An 18,598-nucleotide genomic window follows, 5' to 3' on the forward strand; every position below is an offset into this window, starting at 1 on the left:
CAATGAATTCCACAAGCCCACCACTCTCTGGCTGAAGAAATGTCGTCTCATTTCAGTTTTAAATTTACCCCCTCTAATTTTAAGGCTGTGCCCACCGGTCCTAGTCTCCCCACCTAACGGAAACAACTTCCTAGCGTCCACCCCTTCTAAAGTTTCTATCAGATCTCCCCTCAACCTTCTAAACTCTAATGAGCACAATCCCAGGATCCTTAGCCGTTCACCATATGTTCAACCTACCATTCCAGGGATGATCCGTGTGAATCTCCGCTGGACACGCTCCAGGGCTAGTATGTCCTTCCTGAGGTGTGGGGGCCAAATTGTCTGTCGTGTCCAGAGATGAGCAGGCTTCGTAAATGCTGGGTTACAGGGATAAGGCAGGTGCGATACTCTGCAAAGAGTTGGTGCTGACCTGATGGGCTGAATAGCCTCTATCAGTACTGTAGGGATTCTGTGGTATCAATTACAAAACTTACACTTCTAAGGGGTTAAGTACAGTAGCTATCTTGAGTTGGACCAGGGACTGAAATTTTGTGCCTTTCTATTTTCAAGGAACTGCCAGAAAACCAGCCCCATTTTACCTCAGTACCAATCACAGACATTAATGCTTTGCTCTGACGTGTTGAAAGAACAAATCAAGTCCTGCTCGGCCCTCTGCAAGTATAGGCAGAATGGTTTTGATCCAGATAGGGAGACCCAGAAACAGTCCAGGGTTCGTTGTTTTGACCATACAGTGGTCTATTCTTTTCTTTAGGTTTTGTCAAATTTTGATGGAACTGGGTGCCTTGCTAAGCCATCCCAGAGAGCAGGCACCCATCGCTGTGGGTATCAAGTCACAAGCAGGGGGCAAGTGACCAGCTAAGAACAGCAGTTAAAGGGTACTAGTGAACCAAATGAGTTTTCACAACATTCAACGTGGTTGCCACTAATTCCATTTCAGTTACTGCCATGGCAGGGTTTGAACCAACGACCTCAGTACATTGCCCTCGTCCTCGGGACTCCTCAGACAGTAAGACTGTCTTCGCATTGCCGCCTCCCCATTTTCTCAGCACTTCTGTATGATGATGCTTGGCATAAAGGATCCCATGGCTGCTGTTGTCAAGTTTTTCCTGGTATCCTTGCTATTACTGGGATCTTGCTGTGTGCAGCCCTGTCAACCTACATTTCCTCCATCACAACCGCACCTACACTTCAGAAGTGTCTCTTAGGTTGTAACACATCCCAAAATAATGAAATATGCCAAATAAATGCAAGAATTGTCATTTTTTCATCTTTTTGTATAAGGCTAAAACCATGATAAAAGTAAAAGTAGAGGCAAGCTCAAATTAACTTAAATACAAAAGGTTCTGACTACTAGAAGCCACATTGATGCATTGATTAAAATGTATGGCTAGGTCATCAAGCCATAAGGTGAAACACACAAGAATCATGGAGCCATTTAAATTTGTGTTGCATGTGTGACAGGGTCACGGGATCATAACACACTCCTTTACGATGGGCACATATTTCACAGAATGTTACCTGATCAAAATAAGTCAATTTTTTCTCAGATTGATGCTGCATACAATTAACACAATCTGGAAGTGTTTTAACACATGAACATTCTATTTTAATATGGGATGGGAAACAAGAACTTCAATAAAGCCAGTCCATACTGGATGTAAATGCTGTTAAATACAACAAGAATAACTTGTTAATAAAATGTGAGGCTGGATGAACACAGCAGGCCCAGCAGCATCTCAGGAGCACAAAAGCTGATGTTTCGGGCCTAGACCCTCCTGAGATGCTGCTGGGCCTGCTGTGTTCATCCAGCCTCACGTTTTATTATCTTGGATTCTCCAGCATCTGCAGTTCCCATTATCACTCAAGAATAACTTGTTAATATGTAGTGTTTTTAGAGTCCCAAGTTGCTTCACGAGAAGTCATTGGGTAATTTTTTACATTGAGCTACATCGTGATATATTAGGACAAGTGACCAAAAGGTGAGCACTTTAAGTGAGCAGAAACAGATAGTGGAGATTCAGAGAGAGGTTTGTGAGGGAATTACAATGGTAAGGCAGTAGGAACCTGAAGCTAAAACTGCTGGAACAGTGAAGACAAAGGAAAGTTAAGTACATTTAAGACGTCATTGGACGAGCATATGGAATAGTGTAGGTTAGATGGGCTTCAGATTGGTCTGGCTGGTCGGCACAACATCAAGGGCCGAAGGGCCTCTACTGTGCTGTAATGTTCTATGTTATATTCTATGAAATTAAGGATGTGGAAGAAGCCAGATTTGAAGGAATGAAAGAATCACAGAGAGTTTTAGATTTGGAGGGATTGACCAAGATAAGGAGGAATGGGGCCAAGGAGGGCCTTGGACTGTGTAGCCAAAGACCCGAGTAATGTTCTGGGCACCTGGATTCATATTCTGCCGTGACAGACGGTGGAATTTGAATGTAATTTAAAAATCTGGAATTAAGAGTCTAAACAATGACCACGAATCCATCGTTGACTGTCGGAAAAAGCCGTCTGGTTCACAAATGTCATTTAGGGAAGGAAACTGCTTTCCTTACCTGGTCTGGCCTACACGTGACTTCAGACCCACAGCAACATGGTTGACTCTTAACTGGCCTCTGGGCAAATAGGGAAGGGCAATAAATACTGGCTTAACCAGCAACGCCCCCACCCTGTGAATGAATAAATAAAAATTTTGTTTCCCGAATCCTTCAGTTCTCTGATCTTTCTTTTTGTTTCCTTCACTGCTTCATAGGAGGCACAGAGCGACCAGTTCACAAATTACAAAGTCTTTGGCTTATCGGTTAAAAGCAACAGCTTACAACAAGTGTTGAGCGAAACAACTGGTTTTCTTTTAGTTCCAAGTGTTATTTACTGCAGAGACAAAGAGAGACTCTGCCTTCCATTTCTGAGGCCTGAAGGCTTCCACGGTATCATCCACACCCACAAGCTGTTCACTTTCCCAGGAACCAGAGAGCTGTCGTCAGGCTGATGACCTGTAGCATCCACAACTAGTCACAATTCCACAAACCAATCAGCAACCACAGCATGTACTGCACGATACGGCCCAGTCCATAAGCAGCAGGAGGCTGACTTGGGTTTTCAACTTGTGAAAGAAATAGAAAACTGGGAAAGCTAAAGACAATTTCATTGCATTGAAGAAGGAGTGAATTAGCTGAGAGAATGTGTTTTGAACTTTAATTTCAAAAAGAGGCAAATTATTCCACAGGTAAGTCCATGTAATGGACAGAACATTACAGGTTCAATATCTGCCTCAGTTTCGAATACCTTCCACCCCAAGGTACCAACTTGAGGCAAGACATTTTGCTGAGGGGAATCAACAGATCTCCCATTGCTTCCTGGTATGTATGGTGATTAAAGCACTCTATTGGGTAGACAGGGGAAAATGAAATAATTGAATAGGCTAATGGCCTTACTAGAATGCAACAGGATAGAAATCATGCTTCAGTGATATGAAGCTCCAGACAGACCACATCTCAAGAGGAGTTTTGGACACCATGTCTTAGAAAGGATATTCTAACCTTGTAAATGTAGGTTTATCAGAATAATACTTCTAAAAACCTACAAGGGTGAAATAATGAAGAGAGATTACACAAACAAGGGCTGTACCTGCTATAATTCAAAAATATTAAGGCATAAATTGATTGAAGATTTTAAAGTAATAAGGGGAAAAGTCGTAAAAAGATGTTTCTGCTCATTTGAAAGTCTATGGCGGCGAGCGTCTTCAAAAAATTTGAGTCAGGCCTTTCAGGAATAATTGTTTTATACAAAGGGTGGCTGCATTTAGACCTTACTTCACAATTGTTAATTTTTTTAAAAAAATGATTGATTTATTTTTGTTAGCTGAGGGTATCAAAGAATATAGAGCAAAGGTGGCTATACAGAGTTGGGTCACATATTGGCTATGATCTCACAAAGTGGCAGAACAGGCTTGAGAGACTAAATGGCCTCTTCCTGTTCCAATGTTCCGGCTGTTTCATTTGGTTTGGGAATTCTGAACAACACAGCATAAACGTAACATCAGGGCTAGGCCGATCTTGGGCACCGTCAGGAAGCAGCATTGTACACAGTGTGACGGAAATCTGGAACTCTGACATCCAAAAAGGTTAAATTTCAATTGAAAGTTTCAGAACTGAGAGACTGGTAGATTTTCATTTGGCAAAATGAAGCAATATGGAATCAGGGCAGGTCAACGGAGTTCGGATTCAGTTTGTCCGTTATCTAAGTTAAAGGTAGAATAAGCTTAAGGAGCTGTAAGGCCTCCTATGATACAGAAACACCAGTTTGTGTGTGTCTGAGCAGTTTGCCTTCCTGCCATTACCTGGTTAATTGATTCAGTGATCCACTGGGGTTTAAATGAACAGAGAACAGTAAAATAATGTGAGAATTCACAGTGATAAGGGGATAGAGCCTTACAGTCATTACAAATGAGGGGGGCGTTCCATCAATAGTACTTAATCATCATCCATGAGTAATTCCTTCAATCTATATAAATATCATACTGAACAACAGTTAGATTGTCCTATTCCTATTTATAAAATATAATACTTGAGGCATTTGGAGCCTGAAGAGCATATGAAGCAGACACAGGGCACACAGTAATTCCATCAGAATCATAAAGCAATCAAATAGAGAGAAAATAACATCTAAAATCCAGGTTCACCTATTTTAGTTCTACTGTAAAAATTTGGCCCAATATAATTTTAAAAATTAATATAACGAAAAGCATCATATTAAGTTGTCAAAACATAGTCTTTGAAATTAACCTCGAGCTACAGGGAAAATTTGGCAATATTCTACAGTGGTGTATGAATAATATGTTTTCCAGGAGCAAAGCAGAGTCCTCCCACTGAAATACTAATGCACACTTTTTTTTTATCTTTTCCGAACAAAGGCAAAAGTCTATGGTATTTGCATGCAATAGAAAACACCCTGACCTATGTATCGTACACACATTGTTTGTGCATCTTATATCACAGAAAAACAAATACTTTATTCTTCCTGCAATTTAAGGTATTATAACGGGCACCCTTGCATTTAGTCTTCACATCGTCAACTTTTTCACTCCTCACCAGTGATTTCTTTGCTGACATTTACAGTAGCATGTAGATGTCCTTTGGTTTACTACTAATCGGAAACAAAGGCACCCAATGACATGAATCAGTTTCAATTGTGGGTTGACTGCTGATCACAAGTTTTATTGACCATAACTGATATGTGTCAGAGTAGTCAGTTCATCTTATGTCCGTTGAGATTACCATGGGTTTTATATCACATTGATGTTGCCAATTGAAAATACTATTGTATCTGAGCCCGAGTACATACTGAGTTAATTTGGTCACATTGCTTTATTTTAAAGTTCTGTCTTTCTCAGTTTGAAGAGATTAAAGCAAGACGTCATCACCTTGAAACCTCTATGTGATGTACACGCTTCACAAATAATGTTCATTAAAACATTCAAATAGGCCAGCTCCATCATTCAGTTGGATTATTGATGATCCCAGCTCAACTTCATCTTCCCACGCTTTGCTCTAAATTCCTTCAAAACCTCACTGAACAAAAGAAAACTATCAGAAAATTTATACAGAGATAGTAGGAACTGCCAATGCTGGAGAATCTGCTGTGTTCATTCAGCTTCACACCATGTTATCAGAAAATTTAAAATGATACAGACATAGCCTTCTGGAGGGAATTTCAGATTTCCCCTGTCTTCTGGAGAGACAGCTGCTCCTGCTCAGCTTGGGTTCCAATATTAAGTATTCATCTTTTGTTCTGGATTCACCCCAAGAGGAAACAGTTCCTCTATATTTATCCTAATGAATCTATTCATCATGTTAAATATTTTGTTGAGATCAATGTGGACCATCTAAACTGAAGAGATAAGCTATGTCCAGACAACCTGTCTCCATAACTTGACTCTTTAAGCCCTGCTATCATTCTGGTGAATCTACAATTTACCTCCTCAAAAGGCCTTCTCTGAGGCATGCTGACCAAAACTGAACATTGAATTCCAGATGCAGTCTGGCCAAGCTTCATGAATGTGAACTGCCTTGAGATAAAAGCAATCTTTTCTACTTGAACTCTATCCTGTAATGGTCTGTTTGTCTTGACACACCAATCTTTTAAAGCTCCTGGTCTCATCATTAAGGAGATCGGCCTCAGACTTGTCCACATTGCGATGCTTTGACCCATTCCCCTTCTTTTTGTTTCTGCGCTGTATCCTCCTGACTTTTGAAGAGATAACTCGGTGAAAATGCAGAATTTCCTATTGACAGCTTTGTTTTTTCAAATATTATTGAAATTACATCTTCTCCCTGGCATACAGTCCTTCACGGTAAACTCAGCCGGTACAAGAATCGGACTCACACTATTGGTATCATTTTGCATCCCAAACCAGCCATCCAGCCAACTCAGCTAACCAACCAAGTATATGCTGAAATATTTCAAGTTGAATGGAAAGTGCATTAGAATTCAACTTTCCTCCTTACAACATATTCCGCTCTGAGGCATCTCAGAGCAATTTCCGTACTATTAGTATTTACTTCATACATACCATGCCAAACATACAACCTTTGGGAATCTGTGTCGTTTTGGCCACTAGGGTAGAATAGCTGAAAGGCTATGGTGATCCTTCCCCAGTACCATCTTTACTTTATATCCACCAAAGGCTCAGGCAGTACAAAAACTGTCTGGTTTGGAATTGAATGACACAGACCAGTCTGTGATATGTTATCGGATCTAAGTGATGAAGAAGACATTACTAGTAATCTCTGCATGCCAGATTAAAGGAAGGAATGGGAATCAGAGCTACCCACAACCGCTGCTCATAAGTGATATCTCTTTTCAAAAGGTTGCTATGCACAGTCACTTGGAGATATCAAGAGCTGCAGATGTTGGAGTCAGAGTCAACACAGTGTGGAGCTGGAGGAACATGAGAGGTCGGGCAGCATAAGAGGAGCAGAAAAATTGACGTTTCAGATTTACAGCCCTGATAGAATGTATGGTCACTATTCTGTGCCCTGTGATGCTCCCACTGAGAACAAGTCAATTCTTGGTCTCATGACACTCCTGCAAATAGTGGGTGCTCAATTGGAGAACCAAATCCTGGCAGCTGGTGCTCTTTTTCAAATGTTGGCCTCATATAAGATGTGTGAAAGATATGTGAGCCCTCCGATGTTTGTTGGATGAGTGTGCATTCTGCTACATTCAAATACCATGACTCTTAACCTTAATCTTGAATAACTTATACAAAGGGATAATGCAATGATGCACATTAGTATTTAAGACTGCAGACTCAGCTTGACTCGTGAAAAAATACATTGCTCATACTTTGCAGTACTGCTTCATTTTAGCTTGTAATTTAATTGTAAAAGGCTACGTTTTGACTAATCATCGTTTCTTAACATAGAACTTCTATTTCACTCCACAAGAAAGGATCTTCAATGCAGCTGAAAGCTGGGTGAACTTCGCTTTGAAATGGTATTATTTCTCTGTCATTTGATAGTGATTGGTTCATCATGAACCACAGCTCTGGTAAATGCCAGTGTCTTCAGTCAGGGAAAAGGATTGGTTTTGTGCCTTCATGTGTTCCAATATGGTTATGAAATGCAATTGCGATATTAAAAAGAAACATCCACCAGCTCTGCCTATTGGATGTCACAGTCATTCAAATTCACTCACAAGTAATTGGCTACAGCCAGTCATCAAGCATCAATGGGCAGGAGTCTCTTGCTTCTGTCAGGGAGGATCATTCACTCTTCAAACACCAATAAAACATGTCACTCAATGATACAAACTCATCTGATGTTTGTCTGATAGTTCAATAGAGTAAAGCACTTTGTTTTCTTTGCCAGAAATTCTTCACTGAACTATAACCCACATTAACCATCAGGATTGAGAGAGTGTGGGGTAGAAATTACATGTAATTCATTCATTTTATTACAGCATCTGGTACTTTCATAACTTTTCTTTCCACTGGTAGATAGGTCAACACATTGAAATATCAAGCACTACTCTGGTTTGACAAGCTCCAGGCTTCTGTAAATAATAATAAATACAGATAAAATAAGGCCAGCCTCCTCCTCCCATCCAATCGCCACTCCAAATACAATGAGCATCTCTGTATTTTAGATCATAGGATGACTCTGTAAAGCTGCACCTACTCATCCAAATTACACTTAACTGCTCGATGTACCCCACATTATTAAAAAGCATGTAATTTGTATTATCATGACTTCTGCAAAGTGAAGCATGGTGTTTAGTTATCAAATATGGTTGTAATCTCATCATTTTTCTAAATGAAATTATACTATGTCCAATATTATACAAGCCACTGGAGAATCCTCATGCAACAGAATTCCTCTTCTTTCATTTTTAAAAAGATGAACAATACATAGTGCCTTATAGTGCATCAAACATTTCAGGAATAGATTGTAAAATTTGAAAGTTCCGAATATTAGCTTCAAATCACACAGAAGAATGAGCTGTTGAGAAAATATAACTGGAGCCAACTCTCCGACAGAAATCCACAAATAACTTGCCTTTATATAATCTCTCTCTGAGCTTCAGGACATCTCCAAAGCATTTTTTTCAGCCAAATAAGTACAATATTTGGTGAAGGCCAAACCTCAACTTAATTTCTCACCCAATAAAAAGTACCTCTGACATTGCAGCACTCCTTCAATACTGCAGTGAAACGTGCTCATATCTCTAGAAAGTGACTTGAATCCACAACCTTTTGACTCAATGGTGATATTTCTACTAAGCCAATACAGTAACAATGGAATCTGTCATGTACCTTCACATCACAGCTATTTCTTTTCTCCATGACTTCATCTTGATTGGCAGCTTGTAAACAGTCAGCACCATACAATACTAGCATAGTAAGTGGCTCCCTACACTCAGAATAGAGAATCTCGAATGAAGATGCAAGTAGATGCCTTAAAGTGGATGCTCCAACTGGAATCTACAAGATACAGTGCAGTAACGCAACAACATTTCTTCAAAGGTTTCTCCAGAACCCACAACATCTACCAACCAGCAGGGCAAGGACAGCAGGCACATGGGGGCATCACTTCTCAGTTTCCCTCCAATCTTCGGATGTACACACAATCCTGACATGAAAATGTTGCCATTCCATCATCTTTACTGATTGAGAATTCTGCAGCTCCCTCCTTATCATCGCTTTGGGAATACTGTGGTTTTGGAAGGCAGCTCAGGAGCATCTGCTCATGAGCAATTAATGCTGGCCCCGTATCAGTGATGCCCACATTCAATAAATAAATAATATTTTAAAAAGAGGCATTCAGAATGAATCACCTCTCTTGCCACCCACTTTGCCAATAGTGTTTCTGGGGCAACCCAAGCAGCACAATGAAAGCAAGATGCTCTGAGGCAGGAGGAATGAAGTAGTTTAAAATGGGAAATATTTGCAGTGGTGCAGAGAAAAGACTGGGAAGTGGGGCAGATCAGAAATCTCTTTCCGCCAGTCAACCCAGGCATAATGGATTGAATGGACTCATTCTGTGCTGTACAATTTTATGATTTTAACCATTGTGGAAAGTGGATGGCAAAGCACAAAGCCACCTATACAAAGTCTAAGTGCTTCAACAAGCAGCTAGGCTGCCACATTACTTTCTGATTTATTGTGCAATTCCATTTCTTTGGTTTAATAGCTTTTTTAAAAAATAAATCTGTATGTACTTACAAAGTGTTCTGCAAAACCCACAGCAATTGCTATTCTCCTTCCTTGAAGTTATAAGCAGTTTTATGACAAGGTACGAGAGGCAAGCAAAATCAATAAGGCCATACAAAGCAACCAATTCTGTTCAGGCCAGCATTCATTTCCTCAATCTGAATACACCTTTTACTTTCCCTCACCATGATACAGTACATTCCACATGCACCCACAAAAAAACTATTCATTTCCTGAGTTAGATGCTATAACACTTAAAAGACACTTAGAATCGTACATGAACAGGAAAGATTTGGAGAGTTATGGACCAGGAGCAGGCAGTGGGACTAGTTTAGCTCGAAAATATGTTTGGCACGGGCTGGTTTGACTGAAGAGTCTGTTTCCATGCTGTATGATTCTATGACTCTGTTTCTCAAGCAGTTCTCAGAAATATTATAAAAAGATTGAATCTAAAATGAGAAGAACAAAAGGTACTCATATACTCCTTTTTCCTCTCTCCAGGTTTAATAAGTGACACCCAGAAAAAAAGAGTCACAATTTTGGCTATTTGATCTGAGCTTACAAGCTAAGAGATTCTGGACAGCAGCAGGAAGCGGGGTCAACCTATGTGCAGTTGGATGATGGATGTCAGAACGGAATATAGGAACATGTCATTTGAGAGCAACAGAAAGCCATTCAGCCCTTTAACTCTGCTCCACCATTCAGTGGCTGATCTGCTGGTGGACTCAAGCCCCTCTGTCCCTTTTCCCCAAGCCCTCGTCTCCCACATCTATCAAAAAACCATCTAACTCAACCTAGAATAAAGTCAATGGTACAGCCGCCAATACTTTTTGGGGAAGAGAATTCCACAGACCCATAGCCCTCTGATGGAAATCCTCCTCGTCTCCATCGTAGAAAGAAGACCTCCTGTTCTTAAATTGTACCCCCTTTTTTGAGATTCCCTCACAAGAGGAAACATTTTCCCTGTACACAATGTATCAAGTCCCCTCAGGATTTTATATATTGCCATAGGATCAATTCTCATTCTTCTAAGTTCCAACTGGTACAGATCCAACCTTTCCTCACAGGAGAACCCTATCTTCCCAGGAACAGGTCACAAAGTGGTGTCACAGAATGGCTGCCAACAAACCACAACCGATGTATGAGGGTGGCATAAGACAGACAGAATTGTCACACCATGACAGCAGGTCTCCTGGCAGGAGCGGCTACAAGCAGCAGCTTAATAAGAAGGTGCACTCACAATCTACTGGCAAGTTTCTGAAAATTTGCTCCGAGTGAGTGAATGAGAGCAGGCTGCACAGTGTGGTGTTTACACCATTTTCCTTTCACTCACTATACAGATCAATCATTGGATATTAGCTGCAGCTCAGTGGGTTTCACTCCAACCGTTAAGACAGAATGTCATTGTTCAAGTCAGGATCTATAGACCTGAGAAGAAAATCTGGGCTAACATACCCAGTGCTCCATTGTTGGAGGTGCTGACCTTTGGATGATACCATTCGAACCAACACTTGGAAATTGTGGCTTCAGGTGTCTAGTTGTTAAATACTCGTATTCCCTCTCAAGCAATATAATGCCTCTGTTGTCAAGCAGAGTTATCCTGGTGTTTTGGTCAATACTAAGCTCTGAACTGATATTACTGAAGGGGTTTTCTGGTCACTGTGATGTTGTCGTTTGTGAGATCTCACTGTGCACATATGGACTGCCATGTTTCCACATTACGACAGTGACTCCAATTCTCAACTATTCTCTTGGCCAGAAGTTGTTTGGGATATCCTAAAGCTGTGAAATCCACAATGTTAAGAAAGAAAGCCTTCTCTTTCTTCCCTTTCATGACCTCAGGACATTCCAAAGCACTTTACAGCCAATTAAGTATTTTGGCAGTAATCAGTTGGTAATACAGAACTTGAAAAAAAACATTTTGTTTATCCTTTTCATCTTGCACTTATTGGGGCAATTTGCAAGAAGTGAAGGGAAAAGCTGTACACAAAGAGAGTGCTGATTCATTTGGAAGTGGAACCACATCAACATTTAGGAACAGGTACAGCAAATGGTTGAAGTAAAGGTGAATAAAGCAATTACAGTGGACTCTGAGGTGTTTCCACAGGGAAAACACCAGGACTCACTTCTTATTTACTATAATAGTTGATCCTTTTACATTGTATTTGATGTGAATTGTCCTGTTAAGTGCAAGTTGAAAAGCTGTAGCAATATATGCCTTTTCTCAGCAGTATTCATATTTTGGAAGTGTAGTCACTATTGCAATGTCAGGAAATGCAGCAGTCAATTTAGGCACAGCAAACTGCTACAGTTAACAAAGCAATAGTGAGAAAAATTCATTCCCTCCACCAGTGATGGGAAGTAGCAGCTGTGCACATCATCTACAAAATCCCCTGCATAAATTCACGAAGGCTCTTTAGAAACCGACACTTTCATAAATACTACCATCTAGAAGGATAAGGGCAGCAAATTTATGGGAATACCACCACCTGCAAGTTGCCCTCCAAGCCATGGTTCAAGAAGGCAGCTCACCAACACCTTGTCAAGGGCAGCTATGAGTGGGCAATAAATACTGGCCAGCCAGCAGCAGCTCCATTCTAAGAATGAATACAAAAAAACCCCAGGTAATTTATTCAGTGCCAGTTCTTCCTTTCTTTAATGACTATTTAAAGTCTCTATTGATGGTATAACTAAAGCAGCACAAGCCCTTGTTTCCAACTGCTGCATCAAACACATAGAGTTCAAAATGTGCAACCAGAATTAAATGACTGAACAGGCAGCCAAGTCAATATTTAGGAATAGGTTAAGCAAGTGGTCAAAGTAAGGATGAATAAAGCATTCACTGGAACAGAGTGGGCACATGGGATTAAGACTCATGTCCATGTAGAGGGTAAAATCTTTATACAAAAACGTTGGCTAGAGTGAGTGGCAACTGTTTGCCTTTATTCACGTCTTTAATGGATTCTAAGGCATGTCTCAGAAACTGATACTGCAATAACAAGTAGATAGTAGCAAGGGGAAGAGGTAGGTTTTCATCAGACTGATGTTCTATGTCATTAGCGAACTTCTGGAAGAGCTTTACATTCTACTTCAATATTCAAAGGGGAGACCAAAACCTCTCCAAAGTAACGCCACTGATTATATCAAATATCACAAGGTACACACACACACACACACACACACACACACACACACACACACACACACACACAGTATCCATATTGTAATTTCCACGTCATTTTCATTGTGATTGTGTTGAAGGTCAAAAGGCATGGAATTGTCACAGCAAACCTCAAACTGCTGAAGTCTGGCAGAAATCCAAGAATCATCCCAACTGAAATAAAATGCACCTTTCAATCTGTAAAGACATGTCACAGCACAGGAGTTGACATAGGTGCAGTTGGAATTTTGAGTTTTATCATTAAGAGAATAAAAATGTCTCATGATTTTAATTTGTCATACCAACTTGCAGAGAAATCACGTACTACACATCTGGCATGATAGTAAAATAACAGTGGGGCACATAGATGCTCTACAATAGAGATAACAAGGTGTAGAGCTGGATGTACACAGCAGGCCAAGCAACAGAGGAGCAGGAAGGCTGATGTTTCAAGCCAAGACCCTTCTTCAGAAATCTTTGACATGATTTTGGAGTATCGTGGAAATTTGCAGCAATGGAAGGAGAGCATTTGGCCCAGTGCATCTTTGCCAGCCAAATTAAAACTATCAAGTTGAATCCTGTTTTCCAGCTCTTGGCCCTCTACATTAATGTTAGTTCAAATACAGATCCAAGTTATTTTTAAACTCTAGCAGCTTTTATGTCTTCAGTTGCAAAACTTTATGGACCCTCTCGACACTCTAAATATTTTGTCCCATCCTCTCCTAAAAACACTGCTTCGTGTTTTTGGCTGCAAAGTAAGTGACCACAGTCTCAGCCAAGAAACCAATCAGTCAGTACCTCGTATTATCATGGGAGGTGGAGACAGAACACTGGGCTTAGCCAGGATCTGTACTTCCATTAGCATTGCACACACCACACAGAGTTCCCAATTTAATAAAGAAACGTTCTAATTATGTGGATTATGCTGGCAAAGTCACCATTTTATTGCCCATTTTTATGAACTATTTGCTACACTACTTCAGAAGGCAAGTAAGGGTCAACTGCCTCAGGGCTGAATGACACAAGACTCTGGGTTCCCCACCTCTTTGACTAAAAGCACAGAGGTGGGGAAGTCTGCCAAGCTCTGCAACCATCTGATGGGTTGATTGCTCCGCTTGTACATGAAGATGTCCTGCCTCAGAGAGATTCAGGCCAGTAAGAGATTGGCAGCATTCCAGCACTGTACCAGCAGCACCACCAGAAGATGTGGTCATTACTGGTATTGCACTTGGGACTGAGACAATTGTTTCAGATTCAGCTCACCAAGTGAGAAGAATTGGTAGGCCCGAGTGAGGATATGTTGGGGAGTTGGGGTGTTGTCAGAATTTTGAAGACTGGTGATAAGCAAGGCATTACGTATGATCCTCTAATGGGAGCATGGGCTAATTTAGAAGAGACAGTCACCATCTGCCACCCCACCCTCAAACCCAGCCCCAACACAGCTACCTGCTGGGTATTTGGCGTTAGGCCTCTCCAGCCATTAAAATCCCAATGATACCGCACCCTCCCACCTCGACTTATTGTCTAATAACAACAGCATGTATGCATCTTGCATTGGTAAAAGTAAAATGTCTCACAATATTTCATAGGAGGAATGATCTAATCAAACGTGACACTGGCGATATCAACACAGGTAACCGCTCTGGTATTTTATAACCAATAATGTAAAGGAGAACATGGTCGGGTGGGGGGGGGGTGGTGGTAAAGGAGTGGTGAGGTTTATGGAAGAAATTCCAGAGCTTAAGGCATTGTCAGCTGAAGGCATGGTCACCAATTATGGAGCACCAATAGACACGAAGACAGACTTTGTGAAGCATGGAGATTTTCATTATCTGTCCCAAGGAAAATAGCATCACCATCACAGATATGATCATTATTGGTAAACATTGATACAGTGTTGCATTCAGTCAGTGAACTTAGAGAACCAATAGAGAGAAATCCAACAAATGCACAGGCCACGCATTCAAAATCTAAACTCAACAGGGATCATGAGGTCAAAGGGAGAGTCAACCCACAAAGGTTCTCAACACCAGAGAATAAGCCAGAAAATTACAAATCAAAGTACTGTGTGTGACATGATAAATCAGTAAGAAACTATTTTTAAAGGGACATGGTGTCTTCTCCTGAAAGACTTCCACTGCATCCAACAATTGGAGTCTTGTGGAACACAACTGCAGCAGCTCTTCATAACTGGATAGCAGAGCAGCGCATCTCCAGACTATGACAGAATCTCATCCTGGCAAATAATGCTTTTAGTTTATTCCATCATCCTTAATCACAATATGTTTTACTCATGTAGGAGCAAGTCACATCAAAATAAATTAACATTTTCCCACGATTTACTCACAGCGTACCCTTCAAATCCCATTATTCTTTTATTTTTAAGAAAATATCTGGAGTGAAGCTTTAGGCAAATATAGAACTGAATAAGATTCCCCCTCCCACATTGTGGCGTACATTATCAAGTTTCCAGTTAAGCGATACATAAATGTTTCAGAAATCCTCACTGTGCCTTGTTCGGAAAGGGTTGCCCTTTCCTCCTCCTTGCAGCCAGGATAGCTGGGAGAGACATCACTCCTGCGTCTCAGGCAATCTTTCCGAAAATACTATTATTACTACATCATAGATCAGCCAGCTCGAGGTCTCCCCCGTTTAATCCTGGTTAATTTTAGAATTGAAATCTATCAATTAAAGCGTCTCCCAGCAAAACTGCTTCTAATGACCAGATCTGCAGCATCTATTGCTTTGTCATCAACAGGCACTTGTCAGCCCATCAATCAAGGGGTTAAATTTAAAATAGCCCCGGTTGTTTGGGGCGTGCGAGCCAGTGAGCATCCGGCAATAAGGGAACAGCGTCAGAGGCCTGCAAGCTAACGGGGTCCGAATCATGCCTCCGGTACATTGATGACTGTATCGGCGCCGCCTCTTGCTCCCCAGAGGAGCTCGAACAATTCATCCACTTCACCAACACCTTCCACCCCAACCTTCAGTTCACCTGGGCCATCTCCAGCACATCCCTCACCTTCCTGGACCTCTCAGTCTCCATCTCAGGCAACCAGCTTGTAACTGATGTCCATTTCAAGCCCACCGACTCCCACAGCTACCTAGAATACACCTCCTCCCACCAACCCTCCTGCAAAAATTCCATCCCCTATTCCCAATTCCTCCGCCTCCGCCGCATCTGCTCCCACGATAAGACATTCCACTCCCGCACATCCCAGATGTCCAAGTTCTTTCAGGACCGCAACTTTCCCCCCACGGTGATTGAGAACGCCCTTGACCGCGTCTCCCGCATTTCCCGCGACACATCCCTCACACCCCGCCCCCGCCACAACCGCCCCAAGAGGATCCCCCTCGTTCTCACACACCACCCTACCAACCTCCGGATACAACGCATTATCCTCCGACACTTCCGCCATTTACAATCCGACCCCACCACCCAAGACATTTTTCCATCCCCTCCCCTGTCTGCTTTCCGGAGAGACCACTCTCTCCGTGACTCCCTTGTTCGCTCCACACTGCCCTCCAACCCCACCACACCCAGCACCTTCCCCTGCAACCGCAGGAAATGCTACACTTGTCCCCACACCTCCTCCCTCACCCCCATCCCAGGCCCCAAGATGACATTCCACATTAAGCAGAGGTTCACCTGCACATCTGCCAATGTGGTATACTGCATCCACTGTACCCGGTGCGGCTTCCTCTACATTGGGGAAACCAAGCGGAGGCTTGGGGACCGCTTTGCAGAACACCTGCGCTCAGTTCGCAACAAACAACTGCACCTCCCAGTCGCAAACCATTTCCACTCCCCCTCCCATTCTCTTGATGACATGTCCATCATGGGCCTCCTGCACTGCCACAATGATGCCACCCGAAGGTTGCAGGAACAGCAACTCATATTCCGCCTGGGAACCCTGCAGCCATATGGTATCAATGTGGACTTCACCAGTTTCAAAATCTCCCCTTCCCCTACTGCATCCCTAAACCAGCCCAGTGCATCCCCTCCCCCCACTGCACCACACAACCAGCCCAGCTCTTCCCCCCCACCCACTGCATCCCAAAACCAGTCCAATCTGTCTCTGCCTCCCTAACCGGTTCTTCCTCTCACCCATCCCTTCCTCCCACCCCAAGCCGCACCCCCAGCTACCTACTAACCTCATCCCACCTCCTTGACCTGTCCGTCTTCCCTGGACTGACCTATCCCCTCCCTACCTCCCCACCTACACCCTCTCCACCTATCTTCTTTACTCTCCATCTTCGGTCCCGCCTCCCCCTCTCTCCCTATTTATTCCAGTTCCCTCCCCCCATCCCCCTCTCTGATGAAGGGTCTAGGCCCGAAACGTCAGCTTTTGTGCTCCTGAGATGCTGCTTGGCCTGCTGTGTTCATCCAGCCTCACATTTTGTTGTCTTGGGGTCCGAATCATGTTGCCAAACCACTGCCCGGGTGTGGAGTCACTGCATTTGTCACATCCGAGTCCCCCCTCACGTCTCTAGGCTCTCTTTGCAACACAGCAGCAACAACCTGCACAGAGTGGGTCAAACAAGATCTCCAGTTTGCACTTCCTCAGAAGCGAGACTCTGAGCTATTACCTTCTTGACAGCTTTCCACTAGAATTAGCTGTTTAACCATCTTAGTCACTGGCCTGATATTCTCTGGTCGGGCACTTTTTTTGCCGAAACAGAACAGTGCAAACCTCCAGAACCACCTTTCCCCTTATACGAACTGATTCTGTGCGTTGTATCTCAACCGTGGATTCGCTACAAACCATCTGCAATCTCTTGACCGGTTGATAGGGAATCTAGGATTCCCAGTATTGACTTTATCAATCCTCAGCGTCCAATCTGCGCTGTTAGGAGCAGAAAGCGCCGGCTTGTGAAGCTAAGGGATGCAGGGGAGCTGTCTGAGGGAGAGAGAACGCACTATTCAGGCTAATGCTACATTCCCACCGATTGCACTGTATCAAGAGTCGCTAACAGCATCGGTCAAGATAGGAGAGCCCATATTGAACAACAGACCAAACTCCCTCCCCTCCTACTCCACAATAACAGGACATTTGCAAAACACACACACACAAAAAAACGCAGGCACATTCACATCAGCCAATGGAACGGTGTGTAAAGGGTACTCACTCGCTTTGCCTTGTTTCGGCCTTTGCAACAGCTTCTGCATTGCAGCTACATCTTCGGTTTTGACAGCTTGCAGTAATTCCTGATCTTTCCCCATGGCTTGTTGATGTGTGTGTGTGTTTATGTGCGTGTTTTTATATCCGATGCATCTTAGGTTTTAGGAGCTGAAGCGATAGAGAGACACACACACACAGAGGGAGGAAGACTATGCCTGGCAGTGTGTGTGCATAGAGGCAGGGACAGGAGGAGAGCTACCGATGGGTGAAAGGCATAGACAGCCTCGTCTCTTGTATCACAAAACAAAACAGCTCTCTCTCCTAAAATAATAAAATGTGAGGCTGGATGAGCACAGCAGGCCAAGCAGCATCTCAGGAGCACAAAAGCTGACGTTTCGGGCCTAGACCCTTCATCAGAGAGGGGGATGGGGAGAGGGAACTGGAATAAATAGGGAGAGAGGGGGAGGCGGACCCAAGATGGAGAGTAAAGATAGGTGGAGAGGAGAGTATAGGTGGGGAGGTAGGGAGGGGATAGGTCAGTCCAGGGAAGACGGACAGGTCAAGGAGGTGGGATGAGGTTCGTCGGTAGATGGGGGTGCGGCTTGG

The 18,598-nt window shown here is 42.8% G+C and overlaps 1 protein-coding gene across 2 annotated transcripts in view; it reads right to left on the minus strand.

Moving 5' to 3' along the window:
• LOC132209065 (uncharacterized) overlaps positions 1-18,396 on the minus strand; it is a 154,573-nt gene extending 136,177 nt beyond the window's left edge. For both annotated transcript variants that reach the window (XR_009445166.1, XM_059644274.1), the window contains exon 1: positions 18,000-18,396. Coding sequence is in view for 1 of the 2 variants with exons in the window: in XM_059644274.1 (XP_059500257.1) it covers positions 18,000-18,093 (94 nt within the window). In the remaining variant the exon portion in view is untranslated. The remainder of the gene's footprint in view (positions 1-17,999) is intronic.
• Positions 18,397-18,598: the final 202 nt, after the last annotated feature.

The sequence above is a fragment of the Stegostoma tigrinum genome, unplaced genomic scaffold (assembly GCF_030684315.1).
Source record: "Stegostoma tigrinum isolate sSteTig4 unplaced genomic scaffold, sSteTig4.hap1 scaffold_64, whole genome shotgun sequence".
NCBI lineage: Eukaryota > Metazoa > Chordata > Chondrichthyes > Orectolobiformes > Stegostomatidae > Stegostoma > Stegostoma tigrinum.